General features: G+C 44.3%; 1 protein-coding gene across 1 annotated transcript in view; it reads right to left on the reverse strand.

The window, feature by feature from the left end:
• Positions 1–20,901, reverse strand: part of PKHD1 (PKHD1 ciliary IPT domain containing fibrocystin/polyductin) — a 1,684,711-nt gene that overhangs the window by 543,229 nt on the left and 1,120,581 nt on the right. Inside the window, exon 43 of the mRNA XM_069236642.1 lies at positions 16,740–16,852. Within this exon, the coding sequence (XP_069092743.1) occupies positions 16,740–16,852 (113 nt within the window). The remainder of the gene's footprint in view (positions 1–16,739; positions 16,853–20,901) is intronic.

The following is a 20,901-nucleotide window of genomic DNA, read 5'->3' on the forward strand; positions in this document are numbered from 1 at the left end:
CAAATCCCAAAATGATCCGATCGACCCTTACAAGATGAATATTGAGGTCGTCGTCCGTGAGATATATGTCATCCATGTAGGATAATGCCTCAGGATCAATATCATGTAATATTGATGTTACACAGGCTGAAAATAGCCCTGGGCTGTTCTTATAGCCTTGGGGTAAACAACAAAACCGTTTTTGTGAGTCAAATGAGAATGCACTCAGGTCCTGACCTTCATGTGCTAAATTCTGGCAGAAAAATCCATTAGAAATATCTAACGTTGTTTTATATTTTTTACGCACTATATTGTTTATTAGTGCCGTGCTATGTGAGTTTTGTATAGCATATGTACGTGTATGACTATTTAAATGTCTGTAGTCTATGACTATTCTGTAGGAATGGTCTGACTTTGCAACGGGAAATAACAGGTTATACATTGCAGATGTACAGGGCTCGATTACTCCCTGATACTCGAGCTGATACTCGAGCTGAGTGAAGATCTCCCTCACTGGAGCTTTTGCTTCATGTTTAACAGGATCTTGTGGCTGAGGTTGGGGTGTAGACCTAACAGGAATGACATGACAAGGAGAGTCCTTGTCCCAACCTACATGATTGCGGTATAACGCAGGTGCCTGCGATAAAGCCCATTCAACAGCATAGGCTTGTTGTTCTGCTTCTGGAACAAGATTAGAGAAAGAAGGCAAAATGACATCTTCCCCATGTGGGAGTTTACGGACGTGCTCAGCTGGCCAGTCTCTTTTGGCCAAAAGGAATATCACTAGTGAGTTCATCCCAGAATATCACATCCACGTCTCCTTCTATTTGAATTTTTAAATCATAAGCCCTGTCGGGTGGAAGAACGCGGCCGTCCGCCCTCTCAACTGCAATATATTCACTAGTTGATGTCGCATCCAGATGATCTTTCAGACTCTGGCAACATATCGTGACCTCTGCTGCGCTGTCTAACAGTGTCACTGCCCACGTCTTGTTCCTCAACAGTGTTCTCAAGTGTACTGGCATTTTTAGCTAACAGTGCTGACACCTTTTTCTTTTTAAACTGTGGCTTTTGCTGAGGAGTCTTTTCTTCTTTTTTAACTGTAGACTGTGGCGAGTCTTTCTTTTGTTTCACATATTCAGGACGTCGATCAGGACGGCCCCCTCTCTTTCTACATCTATCCGGTGCGTCCTGAAAGGAACGAGAGGGACGTGAATCAGTATATTTGTCAGGAGTTTTGATATTCTCCCTATTTCTGAGATGGGATATCCTTTCGGAGTTCTCCGGGTGTGGAGAATCATCTCTCTTAGTTCATCTATCCTTAAATTCTTTTTTTTTTTCCCAGCGCTTTTTAGAGCCCTCTTGTGCCTGCTTTGTACCCTCCTTAAGGGTGGTACCTTGTAATTCCAATTTCTTCGGTTTGGCTCCCAAACTATCCCACCCTATACTAGTATAGGTGTCGGAAATTATTTCCGGTAGCTGTCTCTCCTGTTCCAAATGTGGAGTTTGTCAGAGACGCTGGCGTATAGCCAGTGCTACTGCTTCCCCTTTAATGTTACTGAGTATTATTGAGGAAACTGCGTCAAAGTTACGCATTAACTTCATCCCCAAATCAAGGACTGGTGCAGCCCAGTGATCATTCTGTATTTGTTTTAGCACTTCCGGTAAATTGGCAATTGTCAGGGTACCATGTGTGGTAGTATATATTGCAGCGAAGACTGTACCCCATGTGGCGAAGTCATCCACCGAGGGAACCATCCCGAAGGGCAAGCACATTGTGAGAAGTCTATGTTTTTCCTGTGGTCCCGTATGGGGAAACACAGCTTCCAGCTGGTTTGTTTTCTGGGCTATCCAGAACGGTATTTTCTCTCGTTCTGTGGGTATTTTACCCATGATAGTATGCACTGTTTGTGGATTAATCCCAGTAGCCAATTGGTATCCACCAGGTGCTGGTGGAGCTGGACGTGCTGGTGTTGTGTTCAAAGTTCGCATTACGAACTGGACTAGTCGTCTATAAAGTGTCACTAATTCATTATATACATTTCGCAGATCCGCTATTTGCATATTTGGTATGCCTGGGTGAGGTGTGTATGTGGCAAACATAGGCCACGTTGGTCCATCATTACTTAAAGGACCTAGTCTCAGTCTTTGTATTACATGTAGTAGGGCGCCTTTAAACCAGTTCTGATGCTCTTGGTATGTGAGCGATATTTCATGATACTGGTATGCTTGGTACCGTTGAGGTACGTTTGCAATTTCGTATGTGTGGAATGTATATGTTCTTTGGTCCACCCCAGGAAAGGTGACCCAACAGTCAAATGTTTCTGTTTGGTATGCTTCATTAGCTTCTATTATAAGAGTAAGATCCCCACCCTCTGGTAGAAGGCCATGCGCTAGTAAGTGTTGTGTTAGTGCTTGTCTAGCATTCTCAGGAATTTCTGTGGCGTTAGCCATATTTGTTTAGAGAAACGGAACACCAAATGGGGAGTAAAGTCCTTTTATGAGTTCGAGCTCGAACAACCTACAGCCTAATCAGGTGTTACCTTTTTAGCTGAGGAGGATCTTCCCTAAGACCACGGACGTCTCCATTTAATGGTACTTAGGGTACCTGTTGTCTGTGAGACAGTGATAGTCAGGGTATCTGTAAATTAGTGCCTAAACACCATCGTTGGTGGTCTGGGCAAGACTGCTGGTTTAAGGATGACAGTACTTATGTTTGTAGGGCAAGACTGCTGGTTTAAGGATGACAGTAATTATGTTTGTAGGCGACTATGCCTATCCTACAACAAGTCGCAGCTGTCGTCCCAACCCTTCCGGCTCACTAGCAGCACCTCACCAAACAGTAAAAGGTGATTTGGGGCAGCCTTTACGCATGGACTCGAGAGTATGACATCTCAGGGAGTGTTGTGGTTAAAAAGAGATTACCCCTTTCTCACAGATACATCATGTCTCATTCAAACAGAGGCAATAACGAAGATGCAGTAAAGTTTCAATGGTTTTTATTTAACACGACAGCAATCTGCGATAAGTTGCATGGGCTGCAATGATTAGGATAATGAACAGTGCAAGAAACAGAATTGTAAAAACAAGAGTCATTATTACAAAGACCCCCACCATCTTGCAATAACATGAAAAGACATAAGGTGTGTAGTATGTCCTAATACCCTATCATATAAGGCCTAACCTCCTACCTAAAGGAGAGCTGGGTATGTTAAACCTAATCTTCCAACGCCATGTCCATGAGAGGAGCCCCCAACCCTCGTTACCTAGGAATGAGGTCTCTATCTCGGACTCCGTAGGGACATGAAGACTGGGTCAGCGTCAAGACGACGTGCAGCATCGATATCAGCGATAGTGGCGATGCCCTCTGGTCGGAATCCCTCTGATTATCTGTCTAAAGTGTGATGTATTTATACAGATTTACTTGGACCCGACGTAGGTGTGTTCCCAAACAATAGATAACAGGCATGCGTGGGGCGGCAATTAATATAAACAATTCCCTCAAAAGCATGGAGAGGGAAAGTCCCTAAGTGTGAACACCTACTGTTTGTTTGTCTTTTTCACTTGATCTTGACGCCTTAATGTGGTTGCACTGATAATGCAAATCATAACAAGTGGCCTAACTATAAACAAGGCAGCCATCTTAGAAGAATTGAATAATTAAATGGGCTAAGACAGAGCAAGCTAAGTAGGTTAAAAGTCACTAGGTGACGGGGGCACGAGTCAGCAAGCCAAAGGCTAAGCTAACTCCTGTTATCCCATTAAAACAAACTAGGATTCACTACACTAAGATGTATTTGTATGCACCATTATGTGTCAGAGGGCCACAATGGTCCAGGTACACACAATGAAGAAGCTTGCTGGAAATTTGGAGGGATGTCTGCGGTGGGCGTTAACGATGGACCCTTTTATTTGCTGACAGATGTCACAACAAAGGACATACTGCTTGGTCTGTTTGTACAGACCTGGCCACCAGTAACGTGCTTGTAACAGTGAAATAGTAGCCGCCACACCAGCATGGGCAGAACAACTCCCTCATGCGCTGCTTTAATCAACTCAGATCTTCGATCTTGGTTGGGGATCACATGATCACCCACTCCTGGTATTGTTACTGGGGCAGTATTGAGGCTAGACATGCGGTAGGAATATTTAGCAGGAGGTTCCTTTGGCATGTGCTTGCCTTCAGCTGAAGCTCCGACAGCAGCCAGTGTCTCATCATTCACCCTCGCCAGTGAACGAGTTATTGCAACAACAGAAGCCATACCTACTGCTGACTTGGCTGCTTCATCAACCAAAGTATTGCCAGTGACATATATACTAGCACGGTGATGTCCCAGTGTATGAACTACATGGACATTAGGTAGCGTCTCTTTCAGATCTGCTACTTCCCCCCAATAGTTTGTGTTTAATGGTGTTACCTTTTGAATCTCTGAACCCATTCTGGCGCCAGTAATGCAGATATTCATTGAAGGACTGGACACAGTAATAAGAATAACAGACAATGGGGGTCATTACAACCTCGGCGGTCTTTTCACAAGACCGCCGAGGGACCGCCGTGCGGAAGACCGCCAGTAGTGGCGGTTTGCCGCTCGGCGTATTATGACTGTTGGCTGCTCTCTGTCCTTTTTACGACGGAGAGCAGCCAACAGCCATACTGACGGGTGGCGGGGAAGTGGAGGTTGCTCCACCTCCACCGCCACGCCAACAGAACACCGCCCAGCGAATCACGTCCTGTGATTCGGCGCGGCGGTGTTCTGTTGGTGGTGTGGTGTCGGCGGAGCAGCCCCCATGGCTCCCGTCCGCTCCCGGAGGATCGACGGACAAGGTAAGTCGATCGTCCGTTAGGGGAGGGGGGTGGGGGGGATGTTGTGTGTTGTGTGGGTGCATGGGGGTGTGCGTCTGTGTATGTAGAGGGGGTGTGTGAGTGCACGTATGCTTGCGGGTGTGTTGCGTGTGTTGGGAATGAGTGCGTGTATGTCTGTATGTATGTCTGTATGGATGTGTGCGTGTATGTCTGTATATGGGTGTGCGCATCTGACTGAGTGTGTGGATGTAGACATGTATGTTGGTGTGTGTGCGTGTATGTGTGTTGGCGGTGCCTGCGTGCGTGTTGTGTGTGTGTGAGTTATGTGATGTTGGGGGTCGGGGTGGGGAGGGGGGCCCTGCCACCTTTGGGGGGTAGCAGGGGTGGTGGGGTGTGTAGGGGAGGGAGTCAGGGTGGGGGGTGGGGGAGACCCCCATCAGTGCCAGGGAAGGAATTCCCTGGCACTGATAGGGCTTACCGCCATGGATTTCATGGCGGTTCCTACCGCTGGAAATCCACAGCGGTAAGCCGGGTCGAAATACCGGCGGCGGTATTGTGACGGCCGCCAGGCTGGAGACCCAGATCTCCAGCCCAGCGGTCGTCTCCGCCCTGGCGGGCGGAGCAGTGAAGCGGCAGATGACCATGGCGGTAACCGCCATTGGTCATAATACAAAAAAAAAAAACTCCAGCCTGTTGGCGGTCTTACCGCCGCTTTAACACCATCCGCCAGGGTTGTAATGACCCCCAATGAGTGTTAATTGTCCTAGATCCGTGTGTTCCAATGCTATCAATAGAGCCCTGAGCTCTGCTAGTTGTGCAGTTCAGTCCCCTAAGACCTGTGTGTAGGTGTGTTTTAGATGGAATTCACCATCATTCATGTATCCACTCACAACCACACAAGCGGCTGAGTATTGATATTTGGGGCCAGATGTAGAAAGAAATGGTTTTGCGACTCGCAAATTGCGAGTTGCAAAACCATATGCAGAATGGTGTCCCTGACACCATCTGCGAATCGCAAGGGGGTCGCAAAGACCCACCTCATTAATATTAATGAGGTGGGTCGCAATTTGCGACCCCCTTGCGATTCCCTGCACTCACAGGGATGGTGGCCTGCTGGAGACAGCAGACCACCATGTCTGTGACTGCTTTTTTAATAAAGCAGTTTTTTTTTTGTATTGCAGCCCGTTTTCCTCAAAGGAAAACGAGTTGCAATACAAACGAAAAAATTAAACCATTTGGTTTCATTTTTTCAGAGTAGGCAGTGGTCCATTGGACCACTGCCAGCTCTGAAAAAATATTTTTGGCGACATTCACAAAGGGGAAGGGGTCCCATGGGGACCCCTTGCCTTTTGCGAATGAGTTAGCACCCACTTCACATGGGTGCTAACTGCAAATTGCTTTACGACCGCGTTCGCGGTCACAAAGCAATTCTGCATCGGGGTGCGAATCGCAAATTCCTATTTGCGAGTCGCATTCCCAGTTTGCGAGTCGGTACCGACTCGTAAAATGGGAATGTGCATCGCGATGCGCTTTTTGCATGGCGCAAACTGCGAATTTCGCAGTTTGTGCCATGCAAAACGAGTTGTACATCTGGCTCTTAGTGCCTACTTTGGGTCGGGCTGAGCCATTAGTGTTTGCTAGAACTGGGTATTCTAGTTCATATTGGAGAAATTCTTGGGTTTGTCATCTTGAATCAAAAACATAGTCAACATCAGTGGCTGTCAAAGACGTTGCCCATTGAATCCAACATGGATGTAGTGCCTTAGCATTAGGAATGCAGGCTTTGGTGACAGCCTCAACGTCTGGGATTGGAGATACGACAATGATGTGTTTCACATGGACCAGAGGTCTCTCTTTAATGACAGCCATCTGAACAGCAGTCAGAATTTTTTCTGTGGGAGCAAAGAATTGTTCAGCTGTGGAAAATAAATGTTATTTGTATGCAATAGGAATAGTATCACCCTCATTGAATGTTACATAGGTGAAACGAATGGCACCAGCAATTACTCTGATGACCAAATGTGTTTTACTGTTTCTTGTGTGTAGGTGTTTAGCTGCAAGCATGTCTTGTTGCAATGTTCTGAGAATGGGTGTGTCTAGATATATTAAGTCATATAATGGTTTGACGCTTTGTGCATAATCTGGAATGTACGTTCTGCCAAAGTTTAAAAAGCCCAACAGTGACTAGAGTTTTTTGATAGTGTTTGATGATTGTAGTTGAGCAAACTTTTCTAAAAATTGGGGCGCTAGGCTCTTGCCTTCATCTGATAGTTCGTCTCCCAAAAATAGGACACTAAGGAAGGCTATGTTTGTTTTTTTAAATTAAATTTATAGCCTAATTCGGCAAATCACACAACAATGTGGCTCACCTGTCTTATATGTTTAGCGAGATCATCATCCGTAAGGTAGATGTTGTCTACGTAGGACAACGCCTCAGGGCCAATGTCATATAAAATTGAAGTAACACGAGCTGAAAACAATCCTGGATTGTTTTTTCATACTCTTGTGGGAGTTGGCAAAATGTTTTCTGTGAGCCTAAAGCGCTAAAACTTGTTAAGTCCCTACTTTCAGGTGCTATATTTTGACAGAAAAACCCATTGGAAATATCTAGTGTTGTTTTGTATTTTTTTAGCATTATTTAGTTTATAAGTGCTGTACTGTGTGCATTTTGAATGGCAAATGTGGGTGTCTGACTATTTAAATGTCTATAGTCTAAGACTATTCTATATAAATGATCCGGTTTTGCAATGGGGAACAACAGGTTGTTCATTGGTAAGACGCAGTGTTCTTCTATGCTCTGGTACTCTAGCTGTGTGAGGATTTACCTGACGGGTGCTCTAGCTTCATGCTTTATTGGGTATTGGGGTTGTAGTTGTGGTTGGGATCTAATTGGTATTATATGGTAGCGAGAATCTTTATTCCACCCTACATGGTTGCGATATAATGTGGGTGCCTGCACCTTCGCCCAATCAATGGTGCAAGCCTCCCTGAACTCTCTGGCAACAAGTAGTGAGAAAGAGGATTCAATTACCTCTTCCCCATATTGCAGATTATGGACAAATTCTGGTGGTCAATCTTTTTCGGCCAACAAAATATCATAAAGGGTAACCACGCAATCCCAAAAAATAGCATCTATTGTGCACTCAATGTCTTTTTCTAATTGTATTTTTAATTTACACATCCTGTCGGGTGTAGAGACGCGCATGTCCGCAGTCTCGACTTGTAAAAAGTCATCAGTTGCTTTCACCTCCAGATGCTCCTGTTAGATTCTGGCAAACTATTGTGACCACTGCTGCGCTGTCTAGCAGGGCCAGTGCCCACTTCCTGTTCTTCAGTAAAGTTCTCATCCTGAGGGGCATTTCGTATAGAAATTCCTGCCACTTTTTTCTTTTTGAATTGGGGTTTTTGTTGGGGAAGTTTCCCTTCTTTCTTAACAGAAACTTCTGACAAGTGTTGTGACTCCTTTCTTGGTTTTATGTACTCAGTTTGATGCACTGACTGCCCAACCCTCTCACTGCATTTATGTGGTGAGTCCTGAAAGGAACGAGATTGGCATGTATCAGTATATTGAGATCTGTCAGGCGTTGTTATATTATCTCTATTTCTAGGATCATAGTGTTTTTTGAGGGGTCTCCAAATGTGGATATTCTCCCCTTTCTTTTTCAGGTGTTTGTTTTTGTTTATCCCAGCGTTTCTTAGAACCCCCAGGTGCCTGTTTGGTAAGATCCTTATAGGACTTACCTTATAATTGTGGTTTTCTACGTCTGGCTCCCAGACTATCCAACCAATACTAGAGTAGGTCTCTGCGATAAACTTTCCCAGCTCGCGTTCTTGATCCTGTACAGGAACATCCCGCAGCCGCATGCGCCCGGCCAGTGCTACTGCTTCCCCTTTAAGATTACTTATTATTATTGAAGATACAGTGGCGAAATCGCTCATTAATTTCATCCCCAAATCCAGAGCAGGGGCAGCCCTGTATTCATCTGGAATTTGTTTTAACACTTCCAGAAGATTGGTAAGTGTTGGTGTACCATGTGCGATAGTGTTCAGCATGGCAAATACCGTGCCCCAAGTATTGCAGTTATCTACTGTGGGAACCATCCCAAATGGCAAGCACATAGTGAGAATTCTATGTTTATCCTGAGGGGCCGTATGGGAAAAAAGGCTTCCAGCGCATTTATTTTTTGAGCTAACCAAAACAGAATTTTTTCTCATTTGGTGGGTACTTTACCCATGATCGATTGTACAGTCACAGGGTTAATGCCTGGTGTGACTGCATGTGGTTGCACTGGGGCAGCTCGTACTGAGTTAGTATTTAATGTATCCATTACAAAGTGTACTAACAGTACAGTACTATCGTTGTAAGTTCAACGTATAGGCGGCAAACTTCAGCTACTGCGAACGTGGCTGCATCAGGATGCAGTGTATATGGGGCCAACAAAGGCCGAGCAGGACCATCATTGTTCAGAGGACCAAACCTAACTTGTAGTATTGTATGGGGTAGGGCGCCATCAAGACAGGTATTATGGTCTTGAAAAGACAGAGGTATCTCTAAGTATGCGTAAGCTCTGTATTGTGCAGGCATGTTAGCAGGTGTGTAATAATGAAATGTATTAGTGTTCCCTTCGACTGCTGTAAAAGTGACCCAAAAGTAGAATATTTCTGTTCTTTACGCTGGAAGAGCCTCAACTACAAATGTTACAGGACCTCCCTGGGCTGTTAGGCCATTAGCTAGCAAATGAGTGGTGAGGGGAGGTCGCACGTTTACTGCAATTGCTACCCATTATGGGTTCACCATGGTAAATATACCTGTCCAGAGATAAGAACATCAAAAATGGGGATTGATCATTTTACAGTTCAAGCTTGAACAACCTACAGCATCGGATAGGTACTACCTACCTAGCTGAGGAGGAAAGCCTCAATACCACAGACATCTCTGTATATAGTATTGAGGTGCCTTTATCATGTAGTGAGACAGAGATACTCATGAGGATCTGAAAATCAGTGCCTGGCCAAACGCTGGCAGTGCCATGTCATGTGGGCTCTCATTATCCGAATGACACTGCTGGATTTGATCTGCAGCATCACCTGAACTGTGGGCAACTGAGTCCAATCCCACACCATGTGAGAACTGTCGGCCTAATCTGTTTCTGGCCAACTAGTAGCACCTCATCTCTGCCCAAGAGCAGGGACGATTTGTGGCAACCGGGCGCATGACAAGATGACTTGTCAGGGAAATCATGGTGGATCAGATCTCATCCTTTTCTTTCAGTTACATTGGTTCAACACATGCAAAGACAAACAGAGGCAGAGAATGGTTCAATAAGATTTATTGAATCAACTGTGTCTTAGATAAAATGGCATGAAATGCAATAATTAGAATAATGAAACATGCTAGAAGCAAAATGGGTACAAGGAAAGTTAAACATAGGAAAAGTCTCACCATACTGTCACTATGCAGAATATATGTGATTCCTACCTAAGCTATGTTAGAGCACAGCATGATAAGCCCTAATCCGCCCGTCAGGTTTCCCCCCTGGGAAGACATCATCCCCCATACCCGAGTATGACAGTAGCGAGGAAGCCTGTTGCCTATAGAGACACCATTCCCATGTGGGCCAGGGAACTTGTGGTCTCAACAAGCAGCTGTAACAAAGACAGACAGTATGCAGTGGTGTTCCTCTTTGAGTCTCTGAACCCGTTCAACTGCCAATGATTAAGATACTTATGTAGGACTGGACATAGTAATACGAATCATACACAATCAATGTGAGCTTTTCTGGATCCATATGTTCCAGTGTCAAGATTAGAGCTTTAAGCTCAGCCAACTGAGCAGTGAAGTCTCCCAGGGTCTGCATGAGGGCATGTTGAGAGGTATGTTGAGGGTGGAATACACCATCCTTCATCACACCGCTCACAGCTGCGCAAGCGGCTGAGTATTGATATTTTGTACCTACAACTGGTTGTGCTGAACCATAACTGTAAATGACGGTTTGGTATCTGTCAAGTGGCAAAATGTTAGTAGTTACGGGGTACTCCTGTTCGTACTGGAGAAATTCTTGTATTTGAAATTTTTGGTCAAAGATGTAATCAACATAAGGGGCAGTCAGTGAGGTTGCCTATTGAATCCAAAGTGGATGTAATGCTTTAGCGTTAGGAATGCCGGCTTTGGTGACATCCTCTGAAAGTCAGCACCAGGTAACAACAATAATGCATTACCCATGGGCAAGTGGCCTCTACTTAATGACAGCCATGTGTACAGCAGTCAGAACTGTTTCTGTGTTTGCAAAGCGTTGTTCTGCATTTGAGTACAAATGTGATTTGTATGCTAGGGGCACTGTGTTGCCCACATTGAAAGTGACATAAGTGAACCAGATAGCACCAGCAATTACACTGATGACCAAATTTGTTTTGTTGTCACATGTGTGTAAGTGTTTTGCGTCTAGCATATCCTGCTGCTATCCTCTAAGGATGCACGTGCGTTCAACTGTCCAGTGTCTCCTTGAGAAATCTGGATGAATTAAATCACATAGTGATTTTATGTGTTGCGCATAATCTGGAATGTAAGTTCTGCCAAAGTTAAAGAAACCAAGTAATGACTCTAGTTTCTTGATGGTATTTGGTTGTTGAAGTTGAGCGTATTTTTCTAAAAACTGCGGGTCCAGGCTCTTGCCCTCATCTGATAGCTTGTATCCCAGGAACAATACACTAAGAAAGGCTATTATAGTTTTCTCAAAATTGAATTTGTATCCAATCGCTGCGAACCCTAAGACGATCTGATTGACCCAGGCAAGATTAATGTTGAGGTCATCATCTGTGAGATTGATGTCATCCACATAGGACAATGCCTCAGAATCAATATCATGCAATATTGATGTTACTTAGGCAGAGAACAACCCTGGGCTGTTCTTATAGCCCTGGGGCAAACGACAAAAGTGTTTTTGAGCCAACTGAAAATGCACTCAGGTCCCAACTTTCATGCACTGAATTTTGGCAGAAAAAAATGTTGGAAATATCCAAGGTTGTTTTGTATTTTTTACGCACTATGCTGTTAATTAGTACAGTGCTGTGTGCATTTTGTATTGCGTATGTGCGTGTATAATGGTGTCAGTAATCCAAGACTATATGAATGGTCTGGTTTTGCAATGGGGATAACTGGTTATTCATTTCAGAGACACAGGGCTCTATTACTCCCGGGTACTCGAGCTGAGTGAGGATCTCTCTCACTGGAGCTTTAGCCTCATGTTTAACAGGATACTGAGGTTGAGGCTTGGGTGTAGACCTAATTAGCATTGCATGGTAGGGGGAATCCTTTTCCCACCCTACATGTTTGCGGTACAGTGCGGGTGTCTGCTCCAAAGCCTAGTCAACAGCGTAGTCTTCTTTTACCGAATCCGGAACAAGATTTGAGAAAGAAGGCAAAATTATATATTCCCCATTTGGGAGCTTGTGGACGTACTTGGGGGGCCAGTCTCTTTCTGCCAATATGATATCACAATTAAGTTCTTCCAAAACAATTACACCAACAGTGCGCTCAATGTCTGTCTCATTTTCGATATTTAAATCATAAACTCTGTTGGGTGGGAGAACATGCTCGTCTGCAGTCTCGACTACAAGAAACTCATTAGTTGCTGTCACATCCAGATGACCTTTGAGAATCTGGTGACATATCATGACTTCTGCCACGCAGTTCAGCAGGGTTACTGCCCACGTCTTGTTTCTCAGCAATGTTCTCAAGTTTGCTGGCATATTTTATTGAAATAGCTGCCACCTTTTTCTTTTTAAATTGTGGCTTTTGTGGGGATTTGTCTTCTTTCTTGTCTGAAGACCGCAGTGAGTCTTTCTACTGTTTCACGTAGTCAATACGTTGCTCTGACCGGCCCACTCTCTCACTCCATCTATCCGGCATGTCCTGAAAGGAACAAGAGGGACGTGTACCAGGATATCTGTCAGGAGCTTTTAAAGTTTCTATATTTCTGAAATTATATCTCCTTTTGGAGCTCTCCAGATGCAGAAAGTCTGCTCTCTGACTTCTGTCTTTATTTTGTTTTTGTTTATCTCAGTGTTTTTTAGAACCCTCTTGGGCCTGTTTAGTATTGTCCATAAGGGTAGGACTTCTGGCTTCTTCGGCTTGACTCCCAAATAATCCTGCCCAATACTAGGTTTTGAAAATAATTTTTGGTAGTTGACGCGCCTGTTTCAACTGTGAAATCTCCCTGAGCCGCTGGTGTATAGCCAACACTAACACTTCCCCTTTAATGTTACTGAGCAGTATTGAGGAGACTGTGTCGAAGTTACGCATCAGTTTAATCTTCAAATCTAGAGCTGAAGCAGCCCTGTGCTCATTTTGAATTTGTTTTAACACTTCCAGTAAATTGGCAAGTGTTGAGGTACCATGTGTGGTAGTATAAGTTGCAGCGAAGACTGTCCCCCATGTGGTGCAGTCACCCACTGAGGGAACCATTCCGAACGGCAAGCACATTGTGAGAATCCTATGTTTATTTTGGGCTCCCATATGGGGAAACACTTCTTTCAGCTGGTTATCCAGAACAGAATCTTCTCATATTCCGCTGGCGCCTTTCCCATGATAGAATGTACTGTTTGTGGGTTAATCCCAGTAACAGCCAATTGGTGACCAGCTAATGCAGCACGTGCTGGGGAAGTGTTCAAGGTTCACATCGTGAATTGTAGCAGTTGTCTGTAAAGTTGTACCAGCTTATTATAAAGTGCGCATACGTCTGCTATTCGCATTGACTGTACGCCAGTATGTGGTGTGTATGTGGCAAACATAAGCCACGTTGGTCCATCATTACTCAAGGGACCTAATCTCATGGGTTGTATTACATGTGGTAGGGCGCCATTGAACTAATTTTGATGATCTTGATAGGAAAGCGGCATCTCTAGATACCGGTAAGCCTGGCACCATTGCAGCACGTTCCCTATTTTATATGTATGAAATGTGTAGGTTGTAGTGTCTTCTTCAGGAAAGGTGACCAAGGAATAGAATGTTTCTGTTTGTTAAGCCTCTTGAGCTTCCACGATAAATATGACTTCCCGCCCTCATCTGTTAAGTCATGGGCTACTAGATGTTGTGTTAATGTGTGTCTGACATTTTATGGAATGTCTCTGGTGTTAGCCATGTTGAGTAATGGGTACAGAGAAGCAACACCAAATGGGGAAAAATCATTTTAAATAGGTTCAAGCTTGAACAACCTGCAGCCTAATTAGAGGCTCCCTATTCAGCTGAGGAGGATCACCCCTAAGACCACGGATGTCTCCGTATAATGCTACTTAGGGAACCTACTGTATATGAGACAGATATATTCAGGATATCCATAAATAGTGCCAAGCACCATCGTTGGTGGCGCTATATCATAGTTGGACTCTCGCTCCTTTGTGAGACTGCTGGTTTAGGGATGACAGAACTTTTGTTTGCAAGCGACTGAGTTACTCCTACAAGTTGCAACTGTCAGCCCAAACCTCCCGGCTCACAAGAAGTACCTCACCAAAATGCAGAAAGCAAAGGTGATTTCTGGCAGCCTTATGCATGGACTCTAGATTATACCTCTCATGGAAGTCGTGGTGGAACGGAAGTTACTCTTTTCTCTCCTTAGCAACAAGTCTCATACACACATAGGCAATGAAGGAGATACAGGAGAGTTTTCAATATATGTATTGAAAAGACTGCAATCTACGATAAAATGCATGTGCTGCAATGATTAGGATAATGAACAGTAAAAGAAGAATTGTGAAGATGAGAGTTGTGAATATAAAAATCCCCACCCTCTTACAATAAGCATGATAAAAAAAATCCTAACCAAGAAAACCTAATCTCTACTCTAGTGAGAGATAGGCATGATAAACCTAATCTGCCAGTACCATGTCCATGAGAAGCACCCCCCAACCTTTGTTACCTTGGAATGAGGTTTCTAGGTCATACTCTGTGGTGACACACAGGCTGAGTTCTGCAGCAAGGTGACGTGCAGCATAGATGGCATCTGGAAGTAACCCCTTTAAATACCTTGTCTGTGTGAGGTGTATTTATACAGATCATGTAGGATTCCTGATGCAGGTATGTTCCTAAACAAATGATAATAAGGCAGACTTGTTGTCTGCAGCTGCATAAACAATCCCTAACAAGGGCGGACAATGTACTTACCACATGTAAGTGGGAAAGTGACATGATGATAATACCTACGTGCATTACTGATGATGACGCTGATAATAATGCCTTTTCAGAATGGCACTGATAATGAAAATCAAAACATTTCTTATACAATGTAAGCACATGGCGAAAGCTAAAAGAAATAATAACATAAATGAAATAAAACAGATCAAGCTAAGTAGGTAAGAGGTCACTAGGTGATGGGGGCACAGGCCTGAAAACCAAAGGCTAAGCTGACTCTTGTGTCCCAAGGGGAAATTAAAATGGATTCACCACAATATGACACAATGCCAAGGTGGGCCTCAGCATTTTTATCTATTTTGGTGCCATTTTGAAATCCCTGGTGTCCAATGGGCCATCTGCCCCCCTAGTGGCAGACCCCCTCTCTGCCCTCTAAAAGGGACAGAAAGACTTTACTGCCCTTTTTAGGGTTGAGGCATGGCCCAATGCCCCTTTCCTTTTTTATCTAAATACCCCAAAGTAAGATCCATTGGGTCTTACTTTGAGGTAAGACCCAGTGCCAATGTAGGATGTTGCCATCCCTTTTTGTTGCGCCAGTGTAACATTCCTGATATCTACTGGACTTTCTACCTCCCTGGGGGGTGGGGGAAGGATTACTGGTAAACACCAAATCAGGACAAACGTCCTATCCTGCCCCTGTGGGGGTGGCGGCAGAAAGATTCAATTGCTCCATTGGGGGTGAGCAGCATGGCCCTATGCTAGATGACCAGCCCTACCCCTTTTTACGGTCAGTGTAAAACAGCTGGTGTTTATTGGGCTTTAATACCCCCTCAGGGAACCATATTGGGGATTAAAACCCCAATGTGCATCCTAAAGGCCAAAAATACTGTTTTGCCCCTTTGTGGTCCTTATGGGCCTATGCCAGGGTGAGCCACCTCAACCCCTTGATTAAAAGAACTCCAATATGTGTAGTGGGCTTTCTAACTCCCTGGGGTCAATTGGGGCAAACCCCTCAATCTGCCTCCAGGGGGCAGAAAGACTATATTTGTCACTTTGGCATGGGGCATGGTTGTATGACAGGGCAGGCCACCCCATCCCCTTTTTTGTGCAGATCTCTCAAACTGCTTCCGCTGGGCGAGCAGACAGGCTGAATTGCCCCGATTGGGGCATGTCTCTATGCCAAGGTAGGCAACCCTCACCACTGTTTTTTCAAAGAAATCTCTAGTGTCTAGCCTCTGCTTTCCAGCCATACCTCCCTTTTAATATAGTTTCATGGGATCACTGAGAACGGGGCAGCTTTACATCCCTTCCGCACTCGCAGGGAAACCATGAAGCAGTTTCCAGGGTGCCTGTCTTGCAATCCTGCAACTGCAACTGACATTATAGTGACAGTCGTACATCTGAGACAGTTGCAGGATAATCACATCTGTGAGACAGCGTGGGAGAGCCTCCCACCCCAACCCAGTGGAATGTGAAGCTACTGCACCACGGGGATGTTACCTCCCCGTCAATAGTGCCTAGGCATGAACCTTGATGGAAAGGTCATGTCAACTGAGTCCAAGTTAATGAAGTGACATGGTCCATAACGGCATTCCCATTTACATTCCTATTTCCAAAGCAGTGGATCCTGCACACAAGGCAAGGATAACAATATTAAACTATTTACAAAAGTACAGCGGGAAAAATAGCAGTAAGCTCTAAAACATAGACCAGGAAAGGGGCATCTGAGTGGGAATGGCCTTCTATTCTCTGTGTTTCTAAATGCTGCTGAATGTACCCTCTGAAATTGCAGTGCATAATTACTAACCTTAAATGAGACTCTAGTCTTACCGTGTGCAGTAGGTGGCTGTGTTACTGCTAAAGGATTGCAAAGAGGCTTGAGAGGGGCCTTCTGGTGAGAGGTGAAAGAAGAAGCCAATCCCTGCATCCCATACAATATTCTCCTGCAAAAAAAATGTGATTTCTTAGTTTGGCAGCAAACGTTTAGGTGAATCTCAAACCGATCCTATACTTATTAGTGATCATCTCAGGCCTAATTCAGAGTCATCTCATTTGAACTATAAGGAGGTGCTTTTAGTTGAAATGCGAGTCTCATCATTTTGGTAATTTAGAGCATGTTTTAATTGTTAATTGTTAATTGTCATTTAATATTGTTAAGGTAGTGAACATCTACAATTTCGTAACTTTGAGTGTCTTCACATTCTTTCCCAAGTTTTTTCATTCCATTTGCACATTTCAATAAAAAAGATTGGATGTAAGAACTCAACTCTCAACTCTTGTTACTCATCTTTAGTAATCATTTAAAGACCCTTGTCCTCTGAGTATTCAACTAATGACTTGACCGGTCATTACCACCCTGGCAGTCTTCAGCCCACCAGGGCCACTGTGAAGGTTGGACAGCTGCCAATGTGGCAATCCAGCAGCCAAATTACGACTGTGGCAGTTGTTCCACAGTCGGACAGCCAGCACTGCCACTGTTTGGCCGCCCGACGTCCTACTGGTGCAGGAGGTCCTGGGGATTACGAGTCCTCTCTCTGCAAGCTTTTACATGGCGGTAAGCCCGCCATGTAAAGGCTAGCAGAGACAGGGTGCACTGCCCATGCACTTGGCAGCCAGTGAAAAGCGCGATGGGTGCTGGTGCACCCTACGCACCGCAACATTGCCGCTGGCTCATAATTGTTATATAGTTACCTTAGGGCACAAGTTATAGTTACTTGAGGTAACTCTAACTATAACTGGTGAATTTGTATGGTTTCGTACATTTAAAATGTGAGCCTAACTATAACATGTCTGTAACCTTTAGCCTGGGAAGATTTGGGCAGTGTTAACTACTAGCCACTTAGCAGCAATTAGCTACCTGTAAGTATATGGGAACAACTGGTAGAACTAAGGAGAGGATTGATATAATTTTTTTCAGGTGATTTTCCACAGAGGTCTTCTACTATTTATCCCGAAGGCCCCCTTAGACATCCTTGGTGCAGTTGTAGTGGGAGAGGGAATCAGGTTTTATCCTCATCTCAATAAGGGAGTGGTTAGAGAGCTGAAGAGAGAGGCCTCCATGTTCCCTGACATTTTAAAACATGGACTCTTGGTAATTTTTAAAGTAAAGGGAAGATGAAATGCTACAAAAGAAGATGGTGGGCCTGTAAGAAAATAGTTAAGATTGGGTGTCAGAGTTTCACCAATCAATGACTACTACATACAATTAATTTAGCATCTCAACTACCACCTACTTAGAATATTCCTAGGCCTATTAAGATGCCTCCTGAAGAGGAACATGATGCTGGAAGATCAAAGACTCCTGCTTAAACTGTGCTTAAGGCCTCTGTTGTCACCTGGGGACTGGAACAGCTCTCCAAGCATCAATAGGTGGATGTTAGACCTTTCGACTTTAGGGTGCGTTTCCCCCAAATCTTTTGCCCTAGTTATCCATATTTGCTGATCTCTTTTTGTTGGCCTTAGAACCAAGTGCTGCTATCCTGTGCTAAAGTGGGCATGCGTACTTCCTAAAACACAGTGAATTTGGCTAACACCCAATTGGCATATTTAATTACTTGTTAGTCCCTAGAAAAGTTGAAATATGTGTACCCAAGGTATGTAAATGAAATGCTTCTAGTGGGCCGGCAGTACACATTGTGCCACCCACTTAAGAAGACTATTAAACATGTCTCAGGCCTGCCATTGCAGCCTGTCTGTGCAATTTTAAGCTACCATGTTGACTTGGCAAAATAAACCTTTTACCAGGCCCAAACCTTCCTTTTTAACATATATAAGTTACCCCTAGGGTAGGCACTAAACAGCCAATAGGACAGGGTGCAATGTATTTATAAACTTGGATATTCAGTTTTAAATTTTACAAGTCCTGGTAGTGAAAACTCTTAAGTTAGTTTTCCACTACATCAGGGATACCTCTCCAAAAGTATAAAACTTGGCTGCCTTATTACATTTAATAAGTGATAACTTTCAGTTGGGAGCAAGTACAAGTTTGGTGTCTAAAGAATTATAATGTGAATGAATAAGAGCACTACTTAAGAGTGTTCCGCGCTAAACACAGCAGATCAGGTACCGAGCGCATTGATCACTTAAATAGATGTGTTTTTAACAATTTTTTTAGAGCAGTCTTACTTGTCGTGTTTCTTAATTGAAGAGAGAGCTGGTTTCTGAAAGCGGCTACCAGAAAAGAAAAGGAAGAGCCTCCTTGACTCTTTTTCCTAAAGAGCAGAACAATCAAGCATCTAGCATTCAAGGAGCGCCAGGCTCTTGGTGGACAGTATTCAAGAATTCTCAAGTTCAGGAATTTAGTACTCGAGTCATGGAGCCATGGGGAGCAATCATTAGTGCTTTAAAGATAACTCATTTCTTTAACCGGAAGTCAGTGCAGCTTCTTGTGAAAAACTGTTACAGGCAACCGTTTTGAGATTCTGAGCAATAATCAAATTGCAGTATTCTGCACAACTTGAAGGCGATGTGTCAGATAGTCAGGAAGGCCCAGGGACAGTGAGTTGGAATAGTCCAAATGGCATAACATCAGGTCCTGTACTATAGATTTCAGTGCATCTCAGGAAAGAAGAACAATAATTTTTTCAGTGTTCGGAGAATCCAGATACATGCCTACAGAGGAAATCCACCTCTTAATAGTCAAAGTGACCTTAAATAATACCCCCAAGTTCCTGGTTCTGATCATGGGGGTGGTGGTATTCTGCCGGCCAACAGCCTGTCCATTCAGACAACAGGGCAGGGCCAAACATCAAAATTTAATTTTGTCAGGGATACACTAAAGGTTACTGGCACTGAGCCTACACCTGCAGTGAAAGGCCTCTTACCTTCTGACAACGTTCCTATGCATGAAAACAATAACTGTGTATCATCTGCTTAAAAGATAATTTTGATGTTGAATGATTCCACCAAAACAGCAAGGTGGCAACATATAGACATTTAACAGGGTCAGACTGAGCGCAGAGCCCTGAGGGACCCCATAGTGTAAGGCTTTCACTTTGGAGCGGTATAATGTCATCCAGACACAAGAAAAGAAGAAAGCCAATGGAATGCTAATCCTGTCACTTCAATTGCAGAGAGCTGCAGTAGTAAGCTCTTATGAGATACAGTGTCAAACGCTTCCAAGAGATCAGAACGAACCAGTGCCATGTTGTGGCCGAGGTCAAGGTTCCACTTTATAAGCTAAGAGATCTCCAGCAGTGTTATGTCTGGCTCTAAAGCCTGATTTCTATTCATTCAGAAAGCTGAATGTTAACCAGTATTAGAAATGGGGTATCTAGTTGGCAGTAGTTTGCACCCTGTCCAAGTAGGGCCCTTTACTCTAGTTAGGGAAAGGGAACCACACAGCTAAGATAACCCCCGCTCACCCCCTTGGTAGCTTGGCATTAACAGTCTGCCTTATCTCAGAGGCAATGTGTAAAGTATTTGTACACACACAGTAGCACAGGGAAAACACTACAAAAGTACTTTAAACCAGTTTAGAAAAATAGCCAATATTTATCTGGGTTGAACAAGACCAAAATGGAAAATATCCAACATACACAAGTAAAGATAACAATTTTCAAAGATAAAATCTTAGTATAGCGCTTAGAAACACAATAGCTCCAACTGGGGCTATCACAGCTTCTTGATGGAGTTGTTTCCAAAGGTCTGACGCCACTCTGGACGGAGTGCGGGCCGGTCAGAGAGTCGCACGGACCCCAGGTATAAGGAAAATGATGAAGAAACAAAGGCGAGACACGGAGTCAGGGCAGTGAGGCATCGCTGGAGCCAGTTCCTTACTGTTACCGGGGAGGTGAGGCCGTGGTTCCTTACTGCTAGACAGGAGAGGTAAGGCATCAGTTCCTTACGGCGGCATCGGTGGCGAGGCGTCAGTTCCTTATGATCCAGCGGGGTCAATGAATCCAAGGCAGCAACTTTACAGTGTTGTGGTCACACCACAGGGTCATAGGTGCAGCAGAAGAATTAGGCGTCCTGGATGTCGGGGACACGCCAC

This window comes from Pleurodeles waltl, chromosome 5 (assembly GCF_031143425.1).
Source record: "Pleurodeles waltl isolate 20211129_DDA chromosome 5, aPleWal1.hap1.20221129, whole genome shotgun sequence".
NCBI lineage: Eukaryota > Metazoa > Chordata > Amphibia > Caudata > Salamandridae > Pleurodeles > Pleurodeles waltl.